The sequence below is a fragment of the Rhinolophus hipposideros genome, assembly GCF_964194185.1.
Source record: "Rhinolophus hipposideros genome assembly, chromosome: 5".
Lineage (NCBI taxonomy): Eukaryota > Metazoa > Chordata > Mammalia > Chiroptera > Rhinolophidae > Rhinolophus > Rhinolophus hipposideros.
Genome location: NC_138051.1, coordinates 92921667 through 92943588, shown reverse-complemented (window position 1 = coordinate 92943588; position 21922 = coordinate 92921667). Strand labels below are relative to the sequence as shown.

General features: G+C 52.4%; 1 protein-coding gene across 3 annotated transcripts in view; it reads left to right on the top strand.

Moving 5' to 3' along the window:
- The window catches only part of ITPK1 (inositol-tetrakisphosphate 1-kinase), a gene marked incomplete at its 5' end in the record, with an annotated part of 151112 nt that overhangs the window by 31846 nt on the left and 97344 nt on the right, over nucleotides 1-21922 (top strand). For all 3 annotated transcript variants that reach the window (XM_081048657.1, XM_081048658.1, XM_081048656.1), the window contains one exon: nucleotides 4488-4512. In XM_081048657.1, coding sequence (XP_080904783.1) covers nucleotides 4488-4512 — 25 coding nt within the window. The remainder of the gene's footprint in view (nucleotides 1-4487; nucleotides 4513-21922) is intronic.

Below are 21922 nucleotides of genomic sequence, written 5' to 3'. Positions count from 1 at the left end.
CAGCCCAAGGAGCTGGTCCTGGTGGACTAGCAGCTATTCCCATACCTGGCTGCCTCTGAGCGACACCTGGGTGCTTGACAAGCCTTGAACCCCTCCCAGACCCCCCCTACACCTGAATCAGGCAGAGTCTTCAGAACTAGATTTCAAATTAATCTTTTTGACGAGCTTCAGTGGTGATTTGTAGCCATCATCCCTGGCCTTTGGGACCCACTGGCCCACAGGGTAAAGACCAGGCTGAGCTGTGACATTCTGGCCTCTGGCACGTGACCACATATATTCTGTCTACTTCTCATCGCCCGTCTGCCCTTTCAATGGGTCTTACGCTCTCACACCCCCAGACATCTTTTGGGAAGCAGGTACTCTTTATGTTATTACTCTTTAACTTCCCAATGTCTGTCCCTGGTTTCCCTTCAGTTTTTGTTCAAGTGGCAAATGCAGCCTCCGCCTTGAAGCCTTCTTGGATTGTTCTCCCTTCTCTCCTGAAAGGATAGTTTGTTTTGTAAGTGAGTATTTTAATTTCCCCTTGGCTGTGCTATCCTCGGATTTGGGGTGGGGGTCTTTTTGCAAAATGGATCCTCCCTAACAAAGTTACCCAGTTTTCGGAAAAACAGGTTTATAGTTATGAGTTGTGGGATAGACCTCTGTCTAAAACTTGTTAATGCCATATTTATCAAGAAAACAAGAGTTTTAGAGCCTGTAAAATTCTTCTCCAGGTGCAGGTTTTTAATACAATTCTTTTAACACAATTCTTTAATTATTTAACTTTTATTGTTACTTTTTCTGTGATTTTGGTGCTAACATCTTTATGCTCTTTGTAGAAAACTAGGAAACACAAGAAAATACAAAGGGGAGAAAAGCCACACACGGTGACGGCTGCAGTCACACTTACCACTGGAGTGTGTCCCCTCCCCGTCTGTTTTCCAGGTATTGGAGTCTTTAAATGGGCTTTGAACCTGAATTAATGTTCCCGGGCACGACATTCCAATGGCCCTACAATGGGTGTTATTTCCACTGCTCTTTGAGGAGAATTTGGAATCTTTTCTAGATAAATCCTGAGCTCTTTGCTTCACTTCATCAATCAGTTGATTCGTGCCATTATCAGGCAGCTACTTTTTGCCAGGCATTGGGAATGCTGCCAACTAGAGTTTTACCTATTAATTAAGAGATAATTAAAAAAAAATATTCCTCTAGTTTCTGAGACTGTATTAGAGACACATGGCACACAATTCAGAGATACATGAGAGTGCGCATTGAAAAGCAAGTCTCACCCCACCCCCAGCCGTACTCGCCCTTGACACGAAGCCACCCTGCGACCATTTTTCTGTGGTGCTTTTTAATTAGATTCCTTCTGTGTACTGGATGTTGTTTTTAACCTAAGTAACTGTATGCAACACACAGGGCTTTTTTTATACCTTGCATTCTCCCATAGCAATGTCTTAAGAGATAATTTACGCCTAATGGGTGGGTACCTGGAGCACTTCCTCATTCCTTTTAGCTGTTGCATACTATTCCTGGGACGTTTGCTGTCACACAGTGTGGCGGTTACCAGACACAGCCGGAAGCACTTTGCACATTTGAGCATGTCTGGGGGGGGGCGGGTTGGTCCTGGAGTTGGGGTTTCCAGGAGGAACAGTTAATCACTTGCAACTAGCTGTGTAGTTTCTCTCCCCACCGGCCTCCCTCCGTCCCTCACCCGCTCTCCCTCTTCCCCTTCGTGATCCTGCTCGTGGCTGGACTTGGGGAGCCTGCTGCTTGGGAAATGAAGGCTGTGCGTACTTTCGGCCTGCAGAAGTTCTGATGAGGAAGGAGCCCGGCAGGTTTACAGTTTGTTTTCCTTAGCAAGCTGCGGTGGTGTGCATGCAATCCCACCAGCAGAGGGAAGGTGCTTCTCCACCTGCCCCCTCCTCGTTTCCCCGTTCCACCGTGGCCCTGGAGTGTGGAGACCAGGCTTGCCCGTTTCGGTGCCTCTCGTGCCAGGGCCCGCACTTCGAGTCCACAGGCCTCAGCTTGCTCATCGAGTAATGGGCCCTCACCGCCCCTCCCTCGGGGCCGCGGAGGGCAGCAGCCGGCAGCACCAGGGCGCCTGAGCCCCCACACCATGAGGGAGTCTGGTGCAAGGTGTGGCCCGATGTGAACTGAAAGGGGAGTGAGCCCCCTTTTTTCTGCCAGAGTTGTAATTTATCCTGTTCCCTTCAACTCCACTTAAGGCTTTCAGCCTGTCTGTCCTCAAGATTACTTTGTTTCTTTTATGTTCCGGTTCCATCTGTTTTCAAAGTTAGAGAGCTGTTTGTTTTGAGGACTGTGGGAGGGAGAGCTGTCTGGAATGATGTCACGTGTGGACAGAGTGGAAATGACTGCCCTTGGTTTCACCAGGAGAATGCCAGCCACCCAGGGATAATGGGAATGCTGCGAGGGTTCACTCAGGGAGCTCAGGCCCTGGGCGCCCAGTGGACGCCCTCTGCACCTGGTGTGGGTCACGTACACATGCCCTCTGTCTCCTTCAGTGTCCTCGTCTGTCCAGTTGTGCGGTCCCGGTCTTGTCACCTGGGGCTCCCCTAGGGGCTCGCCGTCAGCTGTTGAAGGTTTCCGTCCAGGAGCAGGGGCCGGCATGAGGACGTGGCACTGGGCCCTACCTGGCTAGTTGTAGTCACGTGCCGAGTGACCTTGGTAGTTCATTGCCACCGACGCTCAGGTGGGGCTAAGACAACGTAGGAATGAGGCAAGGGGCTCCGAGGTATCCCCAGGGCTCGGAGATGATGTGCATTATGAGCGGACGACGGTGTGGCACAGGCTCCTTTTCAGGCAGTCTGTCCCTCTGCCGTGGGCTCTGGTGGCCCAGGGCTGTGCCATTGTGTTCAGTTTGTTCCCTCATGAAATCATGGAAGCGGATGGCGATTGGCCACCCTTCTTTCCAGAGCTGCAGAGAAGCTGCATGATGGCAAGGATCCTTGAATCAAACACCCTGATTTTCAAATTGGGTTCTGCAGGGTGGGGGCTGCTGTGGAGGTGCTGGGGGTCGAGGGGTGGGCGGCTGGGCACACCCCGCAGTGTGACCCGGTCAGCGCTCTTTGCTCAGTCTTGTGGGCTCACGTAGTGGCTCCTTGTGAGGTTCCACTCTGTGCCGGGCTCTCAGAAGGTGCCAGGAAACACGGTGAATGAGTACACCAACACGTAAAATTGGTGCTGTAGGTGTCCCCTCAGCTGTGCCGTGTGAGGTGACGGTACCTGTTCTCTGAGCCATGGCCATTGTATTTGTTGTTCTCCGGGTGCTGGCCCAGCCTGGGCACAGAAACTGAGCTATGGTCTGCACATGTCTGTTTAGGGAGTGTATATGCCAGGTGAGCCCCATCACTGGGCATGGAGCACACACAGTCATCGAATCTGCTACAGTCCCTGCCAGAGTGCGGGCGAGTGAACTCCAGGCCTTAGCCTCCTGAGGGTCTGTGAGATGCCCAGCCTTTCTTGCAGGAAAATGCATACTGGCATGGCGGTTGGCATGCCATCTGCAGTCCATACTGCAGGGCCTCCCCTAGCACTCTGCGCCCTGTGAAAACCCATCAGAATTCCAGAACAAAGGGCCCTGATGGCCACAGGCCTGAGTCCCCACGAGCATTCTGGGGGAGAGGGCGTGGTGGGTCAGGGCTGGCTTCCTGGGGGCGCCGCTTCTGTTGGAGCAGGATCCTAAAGGCTGGGTGGAAGGTGGGGACCGAGCCTTGGAGATGCCACACAGGCCTGTGCCCAGAACTCCTTGCAGTAAGGAATGTGGGTGGGGGAGGCACTGGTGGAGGAGTCGCAGGGAGCCTTTGTCCCACCCAGGCTCTGTAATGGGTTGGGGTGAGTCAGGCATGAGTGTTGGAAACAGTGGCCATGGGATTGTGGGGGAGACAGAGGGAGACCAGGCTCTGGCCTGGGGGATATTGGTGAGGGCCATGATGGTTGAACCAGCGTCACAGGGTGGGAGAGGTGTCAGAGGGGGCCAGAGATGGCCAGCAGTGGACAAGCAGCCAGGGCAGGACCGAAGGGTTTGGGGGCCTCCTGCACAGGGTGGAGAGTGGATAGGCTGGAGTGTGACAGGCTGGGCAGACCTGAAAGGCCAGGCCAAGGTGTGCAGCCAGCTGCTGGTGGTGAATATGGTGGTGGGGTGGGTCTTGGCAGCCCAGGCCGGTACTGCGCCAACAAAGGCCTGGCCCCCGGATTGGAGAGGAACGCAGCTGGCAGTGAGGGAAATAAGCTGGGGGCTCTGTAGGACTCTGGCCAAATCCCTCTGGGGAACCAACCCTCTTTTTCCCCCAGGAGCTGACTTTGAGGACTGGCTTGGAGTTCATAGACTTTCCCCTTGAGAATGAGGCAGTTCTGGGACCATGGCCTGAGAGGTGCAGCCAGCAGCTCTCCTTACCCTCCTGCCTTCAGCTGGCTGTAGTGAATGTTCTGAAAGGATGCTTCCTGACTGTTTGAGTAACCTTTGTTTTCTTTGATTTCCTCCACAGGAAGCGAGGGATCGAAGTCGTACAGGTGAGTACGGGCCACGCTCTCCCCATCTTTCAGGCCCATGGGCCTTCTAGCATTCATCTCTCCTGGGCACCTGGCTTCTCTTCTCGTGCTTCTTGTTTTTAACGTCTCCCTGTGGACTCTCCGTGATTTCCTACCTGGCAGGGCACAGGCAGGGGCTGATGGTCTCCCAGGTTTGTGGAGTTGCTGGGGCTTTGTCCGTGGAAAGAGCTGGCTGGGGGAGAGGTGGGGCTTCTTGGTGGGGATGAGGGTGGGCAGGTAATATCTACAGTGTTTGTCCCTGTCATGGGAGTTACTTCTCTTCCTGCTGTTTAATGGCAATAGGAACAGTATGAGCGTTTCACATTTATTGGGTACTCTGAGGTGCCAGCATTGATGGCATTTACTTGAAAGAAGCATTTGTATGTAACTGCTCCATGGTGGTGTTAGGAGCACATTTAAGAAGTCCGTTTTGGGGCCGGCCTGGTGGCGCAGGCGGTTAGAGCTCCATGCTCCTAACTCCGAAGGCTGCCGGTTCGATTCCCACATGGGCCAGTGGGCTCTCAACAAAAAAAAAAAAAAAAAAAAAGAAGTCCGTTTTGTAGCCCCTCGTTTTCCTCAGGTGCTTGTTCCTATAGCTGACCTGGAAAGGAGCATGCAAACTCTCCGTCCCAGCAGCCCTTTCATATCGACCCTCCCTCCCATCTCTACAGAGGCAGTGCAAGACGCCTGGGTTCACCGTACTGGCTGTGTGACCTCAGGCCAGTTGCCTAACCACTCAGTGCCTCACTCTTCCCATCTGTAAAATGGGAATACTACTACTACGACGACTACTACTACTAGTAGTGCCTGTCCCCTGGGATGGCTGTGAGGACTAAAGGAGTTAATTCAGGTAATGCAGGTGGTACGGTGCCTGGCACACAGGAAGCTGGGCATCTATAGAAAGAACCACACGCTCTCATTATCCACAGGCAGGTGTGTGACGCACGGCATAAAACCCCCCTGGGCATCATGTGGCTGCTCATTGTGATCCTGGGGCAAGAGAGGTACTTCTAGTTCTTCCCTTGCAGTGAAACTGAAAGAGGACCTGATTGAGTTGTCGGCTGAGAGAACATTGAACATGATTTTTTATAATAAATTACTGTAATTCTCAGCAAATATCTCTGAAGGAATTCAGAGAATGTGCTTTGGTAAATCTCTTTCCATTCCATCTTACTTATTTATTTGAATCAGTGGTTTCAGCACTTACATCTATTAAAAATTGAAAGAGAGAGATAGAATTGATAATAAACTCTGCCTTATTCTAGCAATAGGTAAAATCCATCTGTGGATGCATGAAACAATTTTTAAAAATTCCCATTCATCTTTTCTGAGATGCATTTCTAACAAGGTTTAATTTTTTATGCTCATGACTTATACATCTCTGTAATACGTTGTTGTCGTATTGATCAATTATGTACTAATAGTAACTGATAATAAATCTGCCCAGAAGACATTTTTCACACTTAGAGCTTTATGGCCACATGAAATTACCAAATTAAAACATATACTTTTTTTTTTGACCTTTAAACGTAAAACACAGCGATAGTAGAAACACCACTGAGCGATGTGGACTGGAAATTGGAGGAGGCAAAGGGAACATTGCAAACACGCCAGGTGTTTAAGAGGAGTAATTTTAAGATGGATGATGGTGGATCTCAAATTGCTGTGATATTTAGATTCCATTGGATCCATTTAAAAGAGAAACAGTAACAGTTTTATTCTGAAATGTTAATATTTACAATATGTTGGAAATTACATCCTCTAAAGTATTTAAACTTAGGATGAGAAATTTTAGATGTCAACTTGAAAATGTGCAAATAGAAACATAGTTTTAAACATTTATTTTGGGGGTTTGGTTTGAAGGCCACTGCTTTAGGACATTACCCCATTTACTTTTCAAAACCAGGCTGTGAGGCAGGTACCAGCTCAGACACGGACAGCCGCCTGGCTCTCGGGCCCCCCCAGCTGGGGCCTGTGTGTCCGCTGAGACCCAGGAAGGCCTTGGCAGTGGGCTTGTCTGCTGGCCGACTGGCCTCCCTGACCTGGGCTTGTTAGGCTAAGGGATTGTGGGGACAGAGCCAGGAGTGCAGTTTCCATTAAAAATTCCCATTCATCTTTTCTGAGATGCATTTCTAACAAGGTTTAATTTTTTATGCTCATGACTTATACATCTCTGTAATACGTTGTTGTCGTATTGATCAATTATGTACTAATAGTAACTGATAATAAATCTGTCCAGAAGAAGTTTTTGACACTTTAGAGCTTTATGGCCACATGAAATTAGCAAATTAAAACATATACTTTTTTTTATATCCCGCCCATCCCCTTCCAGGCTCTCACCATCACATGGAAAGGTGCTCATTCGGGTAGTAGATGGCCATCAGCTGTGGCTAGTTGGCCGTCAGCTGTAACCAGTGAGCCATTGGCCACTAATATAACTGCCGTGGCTACGCTAGCAGAAAAATGGGGGCTTGCAAGAAGGTGGTGGCTGAGCTAGCAAGTGGTGCAGTGCGGGTTGCAGATCGTGTGGCTCCTGCTTCCTGTGTCTCCAACCCAGCCGCCAGTGAGAATATAGTTGTATGACTCCCCCATCTATGGCTCCGTGGGTGTTCCTTTTTGGCCTAGCCATGTCCTGCGTTCTTATGTGGGGAGCGGGACCAGAGACCCCGCAGGCCGCCCTGCACGACAGGGATGCTTGATGATAAGGAAAACTTAACATTCTCTGCTCACGTAGTATGAGAAGCCCCAGGTAGGCCGAGGCCAGGAAGGGCAGGAGCAGTGGAGGTCCTGCTCTGTGCTTAGCTCTGGGGCTCAGGCTGGAGCGAAGGACACAGTGGAGCAAGGGCCATGGCAACCTGTCAGGACAGTGATGGTCACAGGTGCCTATCATGGCGGTGATGGTCACAGGTGCTCTTTGCCTTAGTGTCCGTCTCTGTACTATTGTAATGAGGATGCTGGCTGCACAGCCCCCCCCTCCTAGCTGGTAGCTGTGGATTGGGCCGACTGAGCTCTCTTTGCAGCAGCATTCAGCAGTCTTTCCTGGGTGCCTATGTGCCAGGCGGCAGATGTTGGGTACTCACATAGGCCCAGGTCAGGTCCCTTCAGCTCTGAGATCTGCAATCGGCAGTCCTAGGTCAAGGTGGGTGGGGGGTCACTGGCGTGGTCCCAGAGGAGGCTCCTGATCCAGCCTGGTAAGTCAGGAAGGCTTCCTGGAGGAGGACAGGGTGAACATGGCTAGAGGCAGTGAGCCTCGTCCTCCTGACAGAGCCTGGCTGAGAGGCACATCCAAAGCCACAGCCCGGACTTAGGCTCGACCTGCTCCCCAGGCCCTCCTGCCGCTGCCCCGAAACAGCTAGGTGCTAAAATGACCAAGGCCAAGCATGGCACAGCCATCACTGCTCCTCCGCCCAGTGAGCCTTTGTTGGGAGGAGGAAACGTTCCTTGGCCACCTGGGTCATCTGCAATCTAGGGGTGTAGGGGGTGGGCCCGGGGCTCTGGAAGCACCACCGGGAATATTTTCCATTCGGACCGGCTCTGTGGGGGGAGCTAATGAGGGAAGCCTGGCCTGTGCGGTTTCCTCATCTCTGGTCTCCGTTGTTCCTTTCTAGAGCAGCTGCAAATTTGGTGGAAGAAGACCCCAAAAGAACAACATACCTATTGTCCTGCCCACCCCCGCCCCCATCCCCTGCCCCAGCGTGCTCTCTGGGGAGTCTTTACCAGGTATTTTCAAAGTGCAGAGGAAGATGACAGTTAGCATGGGGGTAGGGGGTTGGAGTTTTATTTTAAAATGCAAATGAGCAAGCTGTAAGTGTGAGAAGTACTGTCGCTGATTATAGATTCACTGTCCTTCTTCCAAATTCCTTGGGAATTCAGACATTACGAAATTGGTCTTTGGAGAGGCCGCTGTTTCTCAGGCCTGCAAGGAAGCAAACGTCCCCCCAGCTCGCCAAGGCAGGCAGGGGGGCAGCAGGCCTGGCCTGGGGTCTGTCTCTCCAGCGCTGTTGCTTGCTTAAGATAGTTCTTTGTCTGCCTTTGCCCTTTTTCTCACGTACCATTCAGGGCAGGGACTCAGGTGGCGGACAATCAAGCAGAAAAGGAAAGACCAAGAAAGACAGAAAGACGCCTGAGAGCAGGCCATGGGCCCTGGGCTTCTGGAGGTCTGGGTCCCAGGCATCTGGCTTTGGAGATGAAGTGATGATGGCCCGTGGGGCTCATGGGCAAGCCCTGAGGGCTGGAGGGCGTGTCTGTGCTCTGGTAGGGGGCCTGTGAGGACACAGGGCCAGCACTTAAAGGGGGGAGTGGGCGGGGAGGTCTCATGGGGAGGTTGGTGCCTCTTGGTAGGGAATAAAGCGGGTGCGGTGCCGGCGTTGACAGGGAGGTGAGGTATTTGAATGTCGTAGCACGCAGGGTGTGCCACATGAAAAACCCAGAGGCTGGGCTACGGGGTCTGTGGACGCGAGTGGCTTGGAAGCTCTGGGGCCTTGGCCATGAGGGAGATGGCAAGCGGCCAGGCCAGAGAGGGCAGCAGGGCCAGACCACTCGAGGGGCTGGGGGCATTGAGAGGCTTCTGTGCAGGAGAGGTACACGCTCCAGTTAGAGGCCAGGGAGTAAGTAAGGTCCCACTGGGAGGGCACAGGGGAGGCTATTAGACAAGGCTGGACTGGAGAGCAAGGAGCTGGGTCTTCCGGTGGGAGGCTGGGGCCACAGCCTAGTGGGGTCTGGCTGGAATTAATGCAGTAGTGGAGTGCTGAGCTGACAGCAAGGGAATGGTGCCTGGGTGAATGTGGGGGGTGAGGCAGAGTGAGGTGCCAGTTCCCACATTTGGGGTGCAGGAGGCGGAGCAGTGGGGGTGGGAAAGAAAGCTGGTTCAGATAGATGTGTTGAATGCAGGCAATGGAACGTCAGTAGCTGCCTTCCTCTTTTAGAGCCAGAGGAAGGGTCACATGGCTGAGTATGCTTCTCTCCAAGGATTACAGATGCTGAGTTCTCCATTCAGCTTTAAAAAAATGAATGTTATTTCGGTAGTATTTTTACATGGTTCAAAATAGTTATGCAGTTAAAGGTGTCAAATGATTAACCCTCAGCTGGGTTCCCTTTGCCACCCACACTCTCTCCAGGGTGCCCGGCTGACTGACCTTGGTGCCCTCTCTGGAGTTTATTTCCAGGTCATTGAAGTCCAGGTAGAGTTTGGCAACAGGGAACATTCTTCCTTCCATCTGCTCCCTCTGCTGGGTGCTCTGGAGCCAGGCCTGAGGAAGGGTCTTTGGGAACATTGGTTGCCTTGGTGTTTGTTTTTTTTTGGGGGGGGGTCTGACGTCCTTGTTGCTGAAAGAGCTCATGGCAAGCGTCCTGCCACCTCCTCATGTGTAGGGCCTCCCTGAAGAGCACCCACGTGTGACTCTGACCTTGACCTCGACCTCTGACAGCGCACCAGCACCTCCAGGAAGGAAGGCCACGGGATGGGGAAGTTGACTCTGCACAAAATGTCCCCACGTGGTCACTGGGGTCCGTTGGGGTGTAGACTGTTCTTGTGTGTGTTTGACCTCCCCGAGGAGCCCAGAGGTCTGGGCGTGAGCTTCGGATAGTCTGTGTTCTGACTGTGTGTGATCTCACTTTCCTCATCTTTAAAATGGGCTCACACTCACTCCATGGGATCTAAGCCACCTGATAGAAGCTCGAGGAATGCGTTTCTGTTTCCTCATCCTTCGTTAGGAACAGTGCGGCTTAGGGGCAGGAGGAGATACAGCTGTAGGGAACTGTGTTGCTTGGAAAGATCATTGCCTCGTGCAAAGGATGAGCCCCTACCCCATAGTACCCTTTTTCTGGTTTCTAACTATTGTGGATTTTAGCTTAATCCCCCCCCGCCTTTTTTAAAAGATTTTAGTTTTTAAAGTTTGAAATGCAGTCTTTTTTTTTTTTAAGCATTTGAAATTCTTTTCATTCTCAGTCGTTTACTTAGGAGGTATATTTAACAAACAAATAGAGAAATTTATGTGTAAGCAGGGTCATCATCATATTTTTTTATAATAATACATGGGGCAGGAGAAAGTTATATAAATTAGGGTCTGCTGCTACCAAATGTTTATAGTAGCTATTAAAAGAGGTCACATTTTGGAGGACAAGCGTGGGAACACGCTCACAAGATGATGTTAAGTGCTGTCAACGTCTACTGAATGGTTTCAGTTCTGTCGGTTTTATTTTTATTCTTGAGTTTTTAGCCTTGCTGTTGCAAATAGAAACTGTGTCCGGCGTCCCTGCAGTCCTGCGTGCCTTCAGAGGGAGGCACAAGTCTCAGTTCTGGGTGTTCTTCCCCAGCTTTTGAGTCGCAGAGTCAACTTGAGCAAGTCCTGAAAACAACACAAAAAGAGCTCCTGCCAGGGAAGCTGGGCGCCTGTGCCCCCGGGTGCCTGGGCGTGTTCTGTTCATTCCACAAGGACTCGGGATTCCACGTGTGATTTCAGTGGCCTCGTTGGCATGTAGCGAGAAAGCACTTCACAGGAAAGCAGAGATGGAAGGAGGAACATGGGCATATAGGAAGGGATTGAAAGGGCTAGAAGCAAATGGAATGAGCAGAAGCAAAGAGTCTGCTTTGAAAGTAGCCGCCTGTTTTGAGGTGGTTCTGGGGTGAAGTTGTCCAGAGTGGTCTGCCAGTGTCACCATGGCCATTGCCACCACCCCGGAACTGGTGAGAATGCCCACGGCTGCTGGATCTGGACCCCCAGTTAAGCAGGATACATGTTAGAGTAGCAGAGGCTTTGGTGCAAGCAGTGGGCATCATTTGGGTTGGGCGTCACCTCCTGGGGCTCGCTCAGGTCCAGGGGCTGAGACTGAGGGAGGTGGTGATTGATGTGAAGTCCTGGGAGCATGTTCTCTGCCCATCTGGGTGCACAGCTTGCTGTGGAAAGCAGGATGGAGGTGGGTGCCTTCAGCTCAGTGCCACAGACCAAGAAGCCTCCTTGGCTAAGAAGCTGGCACCTCCTTCTCCAGCCCCCTCCCCGGTCTCATGTTTCCGTGTGTGCTGTTAGACCTGCCACATGTCACCTTGCTCACCACACCTTTCCTGCTCCCCGGCAGACCCCTCCCCCACGCGCAGGCTGCCAGGACTCTCTCATGTCTGAGGGGTGTAGGACGTGGCCCTGGTGAGTGCTCGGTGAGCGAACTGAGTACCCAGCTGTTCCACGTAGGGCAGAGCAGGCCCTGAGGGTCTGTGTTGTTCAAAAAAATCTCTCAGTTATCCTTTCCTCATTAACTCATATGTGCTCCTTGTTGAAATCTTAGAAAATAAAAAAAAACTTGAAAATGAAAACCCAGAGACAATCAGGGAAGCCATTCTTTTGGTATGTTTCTCTCAAAATTGTCTATCTGTACCACACATATGCTGTTTGTTACTTACTGTGTGACTCCACGTCGCATTTCTCCGTGTCCATAGTTTTGCAACCTGCGCTTTGGGGATGGATGAGCATGAGCTCGTGTTCCGTAATCACCTTGGAAATGACCGTTACAGTGACGGTGTTGCTTTCCCACCGTCATGTGTCCCAGCATCTGGGACCCTCTCTCTGCTCCGCAGCCTCAAGTTCTCGGAGGTTTCCACCTTGCCGTTGCACACAGCCCTGCCCTGGGCGTCGTTGGACCTCAGTGTTTGCTCCCATCTCAGGTCCCCCGTTTGGATTGACTTCTAGAAGTCGTGTTACTTGGTCTGAGGCATCAGATCCTGTGGGTGGTGGCGCCCACGGTGTGTAGACCGTCTCTGCACCCCCACCTGCAGCGCCCACCTGCGTGTGTCCCAGGCCAGGGACTCGCTGGTTATTGACTGCAGCGTCCCCATGCCCGGTCCTGGGCTAGACGCAGGGGGCGGGGGGCCCAGGGAGGTACAGGCAGTGTTGGCAGCAGCGAATGCCCCTGTGAAAATGACGGTGTGGCCATCAACCGACCATGCTGGCTCGTCATTCTAACGGCTGACGTTGCTTTGTGCATGCCAAGGTCCTAGGATTGGCACATATTAATTCATTTATTCCTTACAGTAACCCTGTTGGGTATGTACTGTTGTCGTCCCCATACTATAAACGAGGAACCGAAACAAAGAAAGGTTAGCTTGCCCAAGGTGGCACCGTTAATGAGTGGAGGAGCTGAGACTGGAATCTAGGCAGTTCGGTTCCAGAGGGCTATTTATTATGATTCTTTTAACTTTCAATTACGGAAAAAATCCCAGGACACACCAAATTGGAGATCGTAGTTTGAGGAGTCCCCATGTGCCCCCCAGTGATGTACATGGGCACATTGTCAGTGTCGTTTCCTGGGGACTCTGTTCCCCACTGGCTGGTTTCCAGGCAGATCTCCTTTCTTTCGGTTCACCTGTACCTGTCTCAGTGTGTGTCTCTGTCCTTGTTCTTAACTTCTGGGTGGGATTCGAGGGGTGAGTTGGGGCCTTGCTAGGCATGGGACGTGGCCTCCGCAATCTGCCCCCTGCCCGCACTGTGGTAGTTTCTGGTCTCTGGGAGGTGAGTGAAGGACAACACTGGGGGTCGGAGGGCGGGTCCCCAAGGCCCTGGCTGTCGTCTGTCAGCCTCTGGGACTCGGGGGGTGGGGGGAGCCGGGATGTACGTAACCTGACTGGGTCCCGAGGAGCTGTTCACATCGTATCCTCCTTTGAGTGCTCATCATGGCAGTTGGGGAAATGATCAGAGGAAATGCTTACACGGCCGCCTTCCTGTGTTTGGGAACTTCTGTAAGCACTTCCATATATGAACTAATTTAATCCTCGCGGTATTCCAGGGAAGTACTGGTATTAGCTTGATTTAATAGAGAAACTTCGGTTATTCCCACTTTACAGATGAGGAAACTGAGTCAGAGAGAACTCACCCCAGTCCCTCAGCCAGCAGCAGGAGGCGGAGCTGGCCTTGCAGCCCAGCACGCTGGTTCCGTGGCCCATCTCTTAACCTCCACGTCTCACTGCTGGTTTTGCATCATTTCCGAAACCGGTGCTTCCGTGTGGTCCTTTGCTTGGGGTGTTTTGATCTCTCTCCTGGTCTGGGCCCATCTGCTGCCCAAGTGCTAGAGTCCTCTTTCTCAAACCCGCCCCCATCTTGTCACAGCTTGGCTGCAGTGCCCAGGCTGCAGAGTGAAGGCACAGTCCTTGGAGGTGTCCACAAAACCTTTGGCAGTTGATTCTCACTCCTGAGCGCCCAGGCAGGCCACATCTGCAAGGACGTCCTCAGAGCAGCTGTGCAGAGCCCCAGCCTGCCGCTCCATACAGCCTCTTCCTGTCTGTCCCATCTGGCGGACACTTACCCATCTGTCTGACCAAGTGCATGGCCACTCAAAGCCTGGACACCCTGCCCAGAGCTCCCCTTCCTCGTCTGGGCCCTTACGTGCCCTTTGCACCTAGTCCTGGGCTTTCCCCCTTCTCCATAAGCTCCTTAGGGCTGTGGACCATGTCAGCTTCTGGGGGCTGTGCCTGCTTCGTGTGCATTCCGGCTTTTTAGATGCAGCTTTTTTTTTTTTTTTTTTTTGGTGCCGAAACCCCGGGATTTTTAGATGTATCTTATCAAGAAATCTTTGGAAACCAGTGGAAAATAATAAAATATTACAGACACATAGGAATTGGAAAAGTTTCTCATCATCTCATGTTTCAAAAGTAACCACTGTTAACGTCTCCATTTTTCCCCCCTATGCATATTCTGACATACCCTTTCCCCTCTCTTCATTCTCTAACACCGGTTTAAAAATCTGTTTGTACTTTTGAGATTGAGATGTGAACATTTAATGGGATGGTTCTGACGGATGGTGGCTTTGAATGGAGGAGATAGAATCACAGAGTATTTGTACATTGTGGGAGGGTCTTACTCTGCCCTCGGTAGTGTGTGAAGGCCGGGGCTGGGCGAGAGGTCTTGGGTTTTTTTTTTCTTTTCCCAGCAACAGGTTGATATATTGTGTAGTACCATTTTGAAAGGTCAGAAAGTACACATGAACTGGAGAGTTCCTTATTCTTACGAAGTGCAAATTTATTAGGTTAACTTGCCATTTTAACTATTCCCAGAAGAGAAAAATGAGTTGCTTTTGTTAATTTCATAGTCTCGGGATGTTCCCGGCTTTTGGTGTTCTGAATGCTGTTTTATACTCCTTCCCCAAAGGAAAGGTTAGTAAGATAGAAGAAGTACACCAAGGCTGAGGCACAGAGAAGGATGGAAAATTAACTGACAGGCCTGCTGCCGTGAGGTGCACTGGGTACTGCTGAGTTTCCTGGCAGGCAGTGCGTGTGGGGAAATCAGATTGCCACCACAGAGAGGAACAACTCTTAAGTCCTCAGAATGGGGAGTAAAAACATGGAGGGGATTGAACCTTTCTCTTAAAATGTTGAAGAACCTTATCAGTGTCACACATAGGAAATCTTTGTCTTGACCTGGATGAAAAGGAAGAATTAGAAGAGAAGCAGAAGTATGGCGGCCATGAGTCTCTCATGTAAGGACATTGTATTTTTGGGAGTCCTCTCCTGGACCCCAACCTCCAGCCCCTCTGTCTAGCCAGCTTCTGTTCTCCCAACACCCTGCCCATCTGTCACTTCACAGTGGAGCCATCAGGCTTTGCGTTCAGCTGCTCGTAGCAGATTGGAAATGACAGTGGCCTAAATAAGACATGAGTCCATTTCTGTCTGTGTCAAAGATGCTGGATGCAGGCAGTGTGGGGCTAGTGTGGGGGCTCCATAAAGTTGTACAGAACCCTTTTCTCTGTGCCATGCCATCTGTCACACTGGCTTCTAGGCTCAAAGTCACCTCCTGGCTGAAGATGGCTGCTGCCCTTCAGCCATCGTGTTTCCGTTCCAGGTAGGAGGAAGTGAGGCAGTAGGGCCCCCCCACATCACACCTGAGTCTGTTCTCATTAGGTGGTCCTCCCAGAGGCTGCCTTCATCAGAATCAAGCATTCTATTAGATTGGTGCAAAAGTAACTGCAATGTTTGCAATTATATTTAAAACCGCAGTTACTTTTGCACTGACCTAATAACACCTGGTGGCCAGCAGGCTGGCAAGTGTGGTCTTTTTGCTGGAGACACTGTCACTTCATATGAACTCTGGGTTCTGTTGCTAAAGAGGAGGCTGCGGAATGGGTGTTGGGCCATCGCCAGCTATGTCCAGCACCCTCAGGCTCTGGACTTAGAATTGGACAAGTTACATGCATCTAAATAGGGTGTCGTGTAGTTGAATGACTGGATACAGGAGCCAACATGAAAGGATCTCTCTTGTTGGAGTGGTTATCCCAAGTAAAGAAAAAGTAAAGAAGCCAGACTGTCTGCAGTGTCAAGTCCATCCATCTGGTTTGCTTGGAGCAGGGCTGATGCCTGCTTTGCCTGCTGGGTTCAGCGAGGTCCCCGCTCAGGTGTCCCTGCCTGGACGTGGCAGCCCGAGGCCCTCTCTGGATGCAGGGACGCATGGATGCAGCCTGCTTGCCGTCTGCTGGGATTAGAGCAGAGCTTGCCCTGGCTGGGTGCATTTGCGGCCACAGGCAGATTTTCTCCTCCCTCTTCCTGGATGTCCCTGGGTCCAATGAGGATGGGGTGAAGCCTCAGCTCTGACGGGTGCTGACCCCCGACTCTGGCCGCAGAGGGCTTCCCTGCTCCCCTTACACTCTGCATGTTAGCTCGTCATTGGCTGGGGATGCTCTGGGAGTCCGGTGTGCAGCTGAGATTTCATGGTTTTTCCAGACGTTCATGAACCCAGAGCTGAAACTTGGTTCCGTCTTTCTCCTCTTTCACCCTCACCTCGAGAACTCCCGTGGAACCACCGCAGACTCCTATCTTTCTCCCAAGTTCTCTGATACTCTGTTTAAGTGGCAGGCGGGGCAGCCCTATCAGGGACCCAGTTGCTCTCCTTTTGTGCAGGCCTGTTTTTCAGCACAACCAGCAGTTTGAGTATTCCTTTTTGAACTTTCTATAATGGCCTCAGAGCATACCCTATAAGGAGATCCCGGCTTGCACTGTGTCCCGGGAACTTGGCCATGGAGCAGGGCTCAGTCATCACTTTCACAGAAGCCACTTGGGAGGTGCTCAGTGGTCTGATGGGAATGGGGGCGGAGGCTTTCGTCAGGTGTCCTGGGGTAGCATTCAGGGCTCCTGGGTTCTCAAGATTACTGTCTCGGCAGTAATCTAGTAAGATCGTGTCAGAGCTCTGCGATGCCCATGTGACAGTTCTAAAATGCTTTCGGTGTCATTGGGCTGGGCTTCTGTGAACCAGCCCAGGGAACTCCTGTTAGTGCTTTGCCTGCGCCCCACTTGCCAGGTGCGAACACTGAGGTTCAGGCTGGCAGGCGTCTTTGCCCTGTGCCGCCCAGCGAGTGAGCAGTAAGCAGAGGTGGGATTGGATTCCAGAGTGTGTGATGGCAACGCCGGTGCCGTCTCTGCTCAGGAGGCTGGCTGCCTCCCTGGACTGAGGGTGCTGACCTGGCCTTTTTGTGGCTGCGCAACCCCGGGCAAGTGGCAAAACCTCTCTGAGGCTCACCTACCAGACAGGGACGAGATTGATAAATGAGGTGAGGCAAGGGAGGGCGAGAAGGCCCGCCTGAAGGGGATCAGGCCCTCTAAGCAGCTCCCTGGTTTTCGCTCCTGAGATCACTTGAGGGGTCTTTTGAAGGCCACCCCTTTGTCTAATTGGTGGATGGGAGAGGTGGGTTTTCTGGCATGGAGCAGCCTTTGGCTCCCTCCTTTCTCCCTGCCAGGCCAATATTTTTGCTGCAGGCCCTGCCAAGTAGCAATAAGTTCTTTGCAGTGTTTTGACAGGGTCATCAAAAGCCTGGATGGGAAAGGATGCCTTTGCGACTGAGCTAATAGCCTTGGAGCGTGGCCTGGGGTGAGGGGAGGCTGGCACAGGAGAGGGGACATACCCAGTGGGGGTGGGGGCACACGGTTATTAAACTTGATTAATGGGAGGTCTGGTCCTCCCCTAAGCCCAGGGCTTGATAAGGTTATGTGCTGACTGGATATTCCAGGGTGACTGTTCCAGGCTTTCACTCAGTAGAGACCTGGGTGTCCCCAGACCAGCTGCAGGCCTCCGCCCCCTTACTTTGCTGTCTGAGGCCTCAGTGCCCTCATTTGTCTGCTGGGGACAATGACCCCCTGATGGGGAGAAGATGAAACACCCTGAGGTGTGACACGGCCAGGCCTTGGCCTTGACTGTGAGTTAGTCTGTTCCAGCACAGCCCAGAGACCCTCCAGCTGGGCCTTTCTGGACCCATTTGCTGCTGCAAGTAGCTGACAGGGGCCGTGGCTGCTGGCCAGAGCTCCCCCTCGTCCTGTGTGATTCTCTGACCCTCCTGAGGAAGTTGGAGAATGACTTTCCAGAAGAGCGTCCTCTGGAATTGCTGGGAACAAAGTGTGTCCACCCACAGCCCAGACATCACCAGCAGGCGCATGTCAGCAATGTCCTTTGAGTTTTTCTCTGTGCGTAGAAACAGAACCTGCATTTACAGATTTTAAGTAAAGCTGTTATCCTTTTGTAATATGCTCCCCACAAATACACTTAGCATATTATTAGCATTTCTCCTTTTGTGAAACTTTCTACTTAGGCATTTTTCCATAATGGCTACGTCACATGCCCTCTATGACCGAAGTTGTTGAGTTCTCCAGGTGGACGGTGGTGACGGTTCTGGTTTGTCACTATTATAAATAGTGTTGTGTTGAACACCTGGTCCTGATGTCAGTGGGGCAAACCTGCGATGATTTCTTCTGGCTATATAAATGATAACTCACATTTATTGTCTTTGCAGTTCATAAAACTAATATGTACTTCTTAGGGAGAAAAACCCCAAACATTATAGGGAACTGTGGAAACGGACCGTCGCTGTGGAGTTTGTCCTTCTGGACTATTGAATCTATCCAGGTACTTTTGCGGCATCTGTTTCTCCCTCATGTGTCCTCTATCGCCTCCTTTCTCACTCAGGCCCCGGACCCCCTGTCCCCCATTGTGGTGGGGGCTGGGGCCTGGCTGCAGCCCAGTCCGTGGGGTTTTGCCCTGCCTGTGTTCCCGACCCAGGGAAAGAAAGGGAGGGGGAGAGGGGAGGCGTGAGCAGGCGGTTGGTCCCCAGGTCCTCCCTCCAGTGCTGTGGGCTGTAGGCTGCTGCCCTGGGCGGGTCCATCCGCACAGACGTCCTGCAGCCCCGTCTGTGGGGGCTCCTCCTGCTCTCAGGTGCTTTGCTCCCTGCACATACATGTGGTTTGCCAGCCAGAGGGAAATTCAGACTACATCAGACACCTGCAGGGCTGGGGAGCTGCCACCCCCCTACTTCTCGTCCCTCAGAAGCGGCAAGCATCACATAGTGGCCAAAGGACCATCCTTATCCACACAAGTGCTGGCGGCCCGTTCACCAGCAGGACAGTGGGCTACTTATTTGCCTTCTGGGCCACAGACTCCTTGCCTGGAAGGGGGTTGTCAGGGCACCTACCTTTAAGGACAGAGTGTCACAGCACTTAGGACAAAGCCTGTCACAGAGTTTTCACACTCAGTAATCTGTAGCTGCTGGTGGTGTGTTAGGAGCCATCCTTCTTCTCTGGCTGCCAGTTTGTATTCAGGGAACCGAGGACGGGAAAGTTAGTTTCTGCAAAGAATATCAAACACCGGCTTGTGTGTTGTCAGGTTTCCTTTTGGAGTGGGGGAGTTGGGCGCAGTCCTGAGTCCATCCCTATAGCACTTCCCTGGTGGAATGGGCTTTAGAGGAGACTTTCCAGTGTGGATACGGGTCACTGTCCTAGAGAATCCTGACCACGTGACTTTGAATCATTTCTTTGTCATTGCTGAGTCTGTGTCTCCATCTTTCTTGGACATTTCTACTTTTATCTTGCTGGTTCTCAGAATAGCTCTGAGAGGTAGGATCTATTTATTATTCTCCCCATTTTGCAGATGGGGGAACTGAGGCTTAGATGTGTCACTTGCTTAAGCAACATATCTAAGGTCACAGAGTTAGCCAGTACCAACCATTTTGCTCTTTGAACTCAGATGGGCTTGACCCCTGTGGCCTGGTTCTCTCCAACCTCACCGCCCCCCACCCCGCCCCCTGTGAACCCGACCTCTCTGGTTTCCCATAAAAACCTACTGTCTGAGTTTTCTGAGGCTCACTCAGCCCTCCAGTGTTTTGCGTGGGACTTTGCAGCAAAACAGAGTCACCCCCATTCCCAAGCTCGGTCCGCCACGCCCCACACTGCTCCTACCCTCCTGTTCCAGCCTGTGACCCTTTCAGCCTGCCCTCCCTGCCCGCTCTGCATGGTGGTTCTGCGCTTCTCTCCCACTCCAGTTTGTGGGAGATCAGCTGTTCTGATCCTATAATGTTTCGTGACCTGGACGTGTTCCTCTTCATCTCAGCCTGGGACCTGGTGGGAGGCAGAGCTCCCCCAGGTGGTTCTGATGAAGTGACTTTCCTGTGGGGCCCGCTGGCAGAGGTGTGGTGGGCAGAGCGAGGGACCAGATAGGGCTGGAGAGGCAGCGAGAGCCTGGCTGTGGGGGCTGTGACTGCTCCTTGGCCGGTGGGGCAGGGCCGTGCCCCAGGGCTGCCCCAAGCATGTTGTTGAAGCAGGAAGGAGCCCCTCTCTCCTCTTGCCCTCCGATCCTGGTGGCCCCTGTGGGCCGAATGCAGCTGGAAGCCCAGGACCCTGAGCTTCAGTCCTCAGGCCAGCCTCCCCGCTGCAGAGCAGGGTGGAAAGCAGGTGGTGGTTCAGCAGGAAGCCACCAGCACCCTTCTCCCCTCGACTTTGTGACTCTGGACCTCAGGGCGGAGCAGTGTTGTGTCCTGTACCCACGGAGGTGTTATCCTGGAACGGTCGAGAGGGGACCCAGGGTCCTCTGTCCCTACCCAGACTCCAGCATTTCCCCCAGCTCTGGCTTTCCTGTCTGGTCCTTCCAGATGCCCCTGTGGCCGTCGTGCCATGGACTCATTTTCTGTCATCCAGTTGGTTGTGGTTGGTCCTTTGAGGGAACTGACACTCTCCTAGGACTGAGGCCCAACTGGGGCTGGTCCTTTCGTTCTTGTAATGACTGGACGTTCACCTAGGCCCCTGGCAGGAGGTCTTCTCCTGTCCCCTGAGGTGACCAAACCTCCAGCCATCACTGTGCCCATGTCTCAGGGAGACAGACAACCCTAGGGCTGCATCAAAAGTAGGGGCTGCTCACCTGGAAACTAGGGAGGGCTCCTGCTGGCACGTGGTGCCCAGAGCTGGTGAATAACCCCCACCTGTTTGTCACTCAAGGATGATTAACATGTCACTCAACTGGAAACTTGGGTCAAGGAGCCTGCAGGTCTAGGGAGAATGACCAGGCGGGCATCTGCAGGTGTTCCCAAGTTGTGTGACACTCATGGGAGGAGAGGGCATTCAGTCAAGCTTGCTGGTCCTGGAGGCCCCAGGTCTGGGCGTCAGGAGCCCCGGGCATCTGGGCCTGGCTCTAGTTCCTTCGTTGTGAAATGAGCTGATGGCCCTGATGGATTCTCTAGGGTTTCATCTCACTCTCCTCCTGTGAATCTCTGACTCTTCAGGAAGCAGGGGTGGAACCCCTCTCCTCCCCCCCCCCACCCCCGCACCCCCGTTATCTCCATCTCTGTTTCCTTATTTCTTTCGTTTTGAAGATAGCCTGGTGAAGTTGCCACGTTTGCAGCGATGAGTCAGGGATCTGAGCCCTCCTGCCCCCTGGGGTGGCAAGTGAGGGGGGAGGGGGGCAGGGAGCGGGAGAGAAAGGGAGAGGGGGGAGAGAGGGACAAAGGGAGGGACATGGGGAGGGGGAGAAGGGAGTGTGCGTGAATTTGCTGATCTGTTTGAAGCAGGCCCCTTTCATGCTCTTTAAATAGGGCAGATTTCTAGAGCATTCAGCCAGCTCCTCACATCATACTTCACTTGGGTGCAGTCTTTGTGTGTGTAGCAAATACACACGTGGCTGCCTCGTATCTGCACGGTGGTTTTAGCGTTGGACCTACCTGGGTTTTCATCCTGTCTCTGACCTCTACCAGCTGTGTGACCTTGGGCAAGTCCCTGAGCTTCAGTCAACTGCAAGACGTGGCATCGTCATGGTGACGGTACTCGCCCCGCCATCTCCCAGGTGGCATCGGGGAGGGCCAGATGGGGGAACATAGGTGTAGGTCCTTTATAAACTGGGAAGCACCTCGTGAGGCGAGCGGACGTGCGGCTGTGCCCTCGCCGGCAGCACCCAGCTTCGCAGGCTCAGGACGCCTTCCCGGCAAGCCTTGTTTTGTGGCCTTGCAACGCCATGCTCAAAAAATGTTCGCATGTGGTTTATTTAACTTTAAGTGGGGCAAATTCTGAAATGGGTTGTTTATTGTCCAAGTCGAATTTTTAATTTCTCATAAATTCCCCACAAATTGCTGTAGTACGTTTATATTTATTGAATCTGTCAGGGTTGTTTATGGT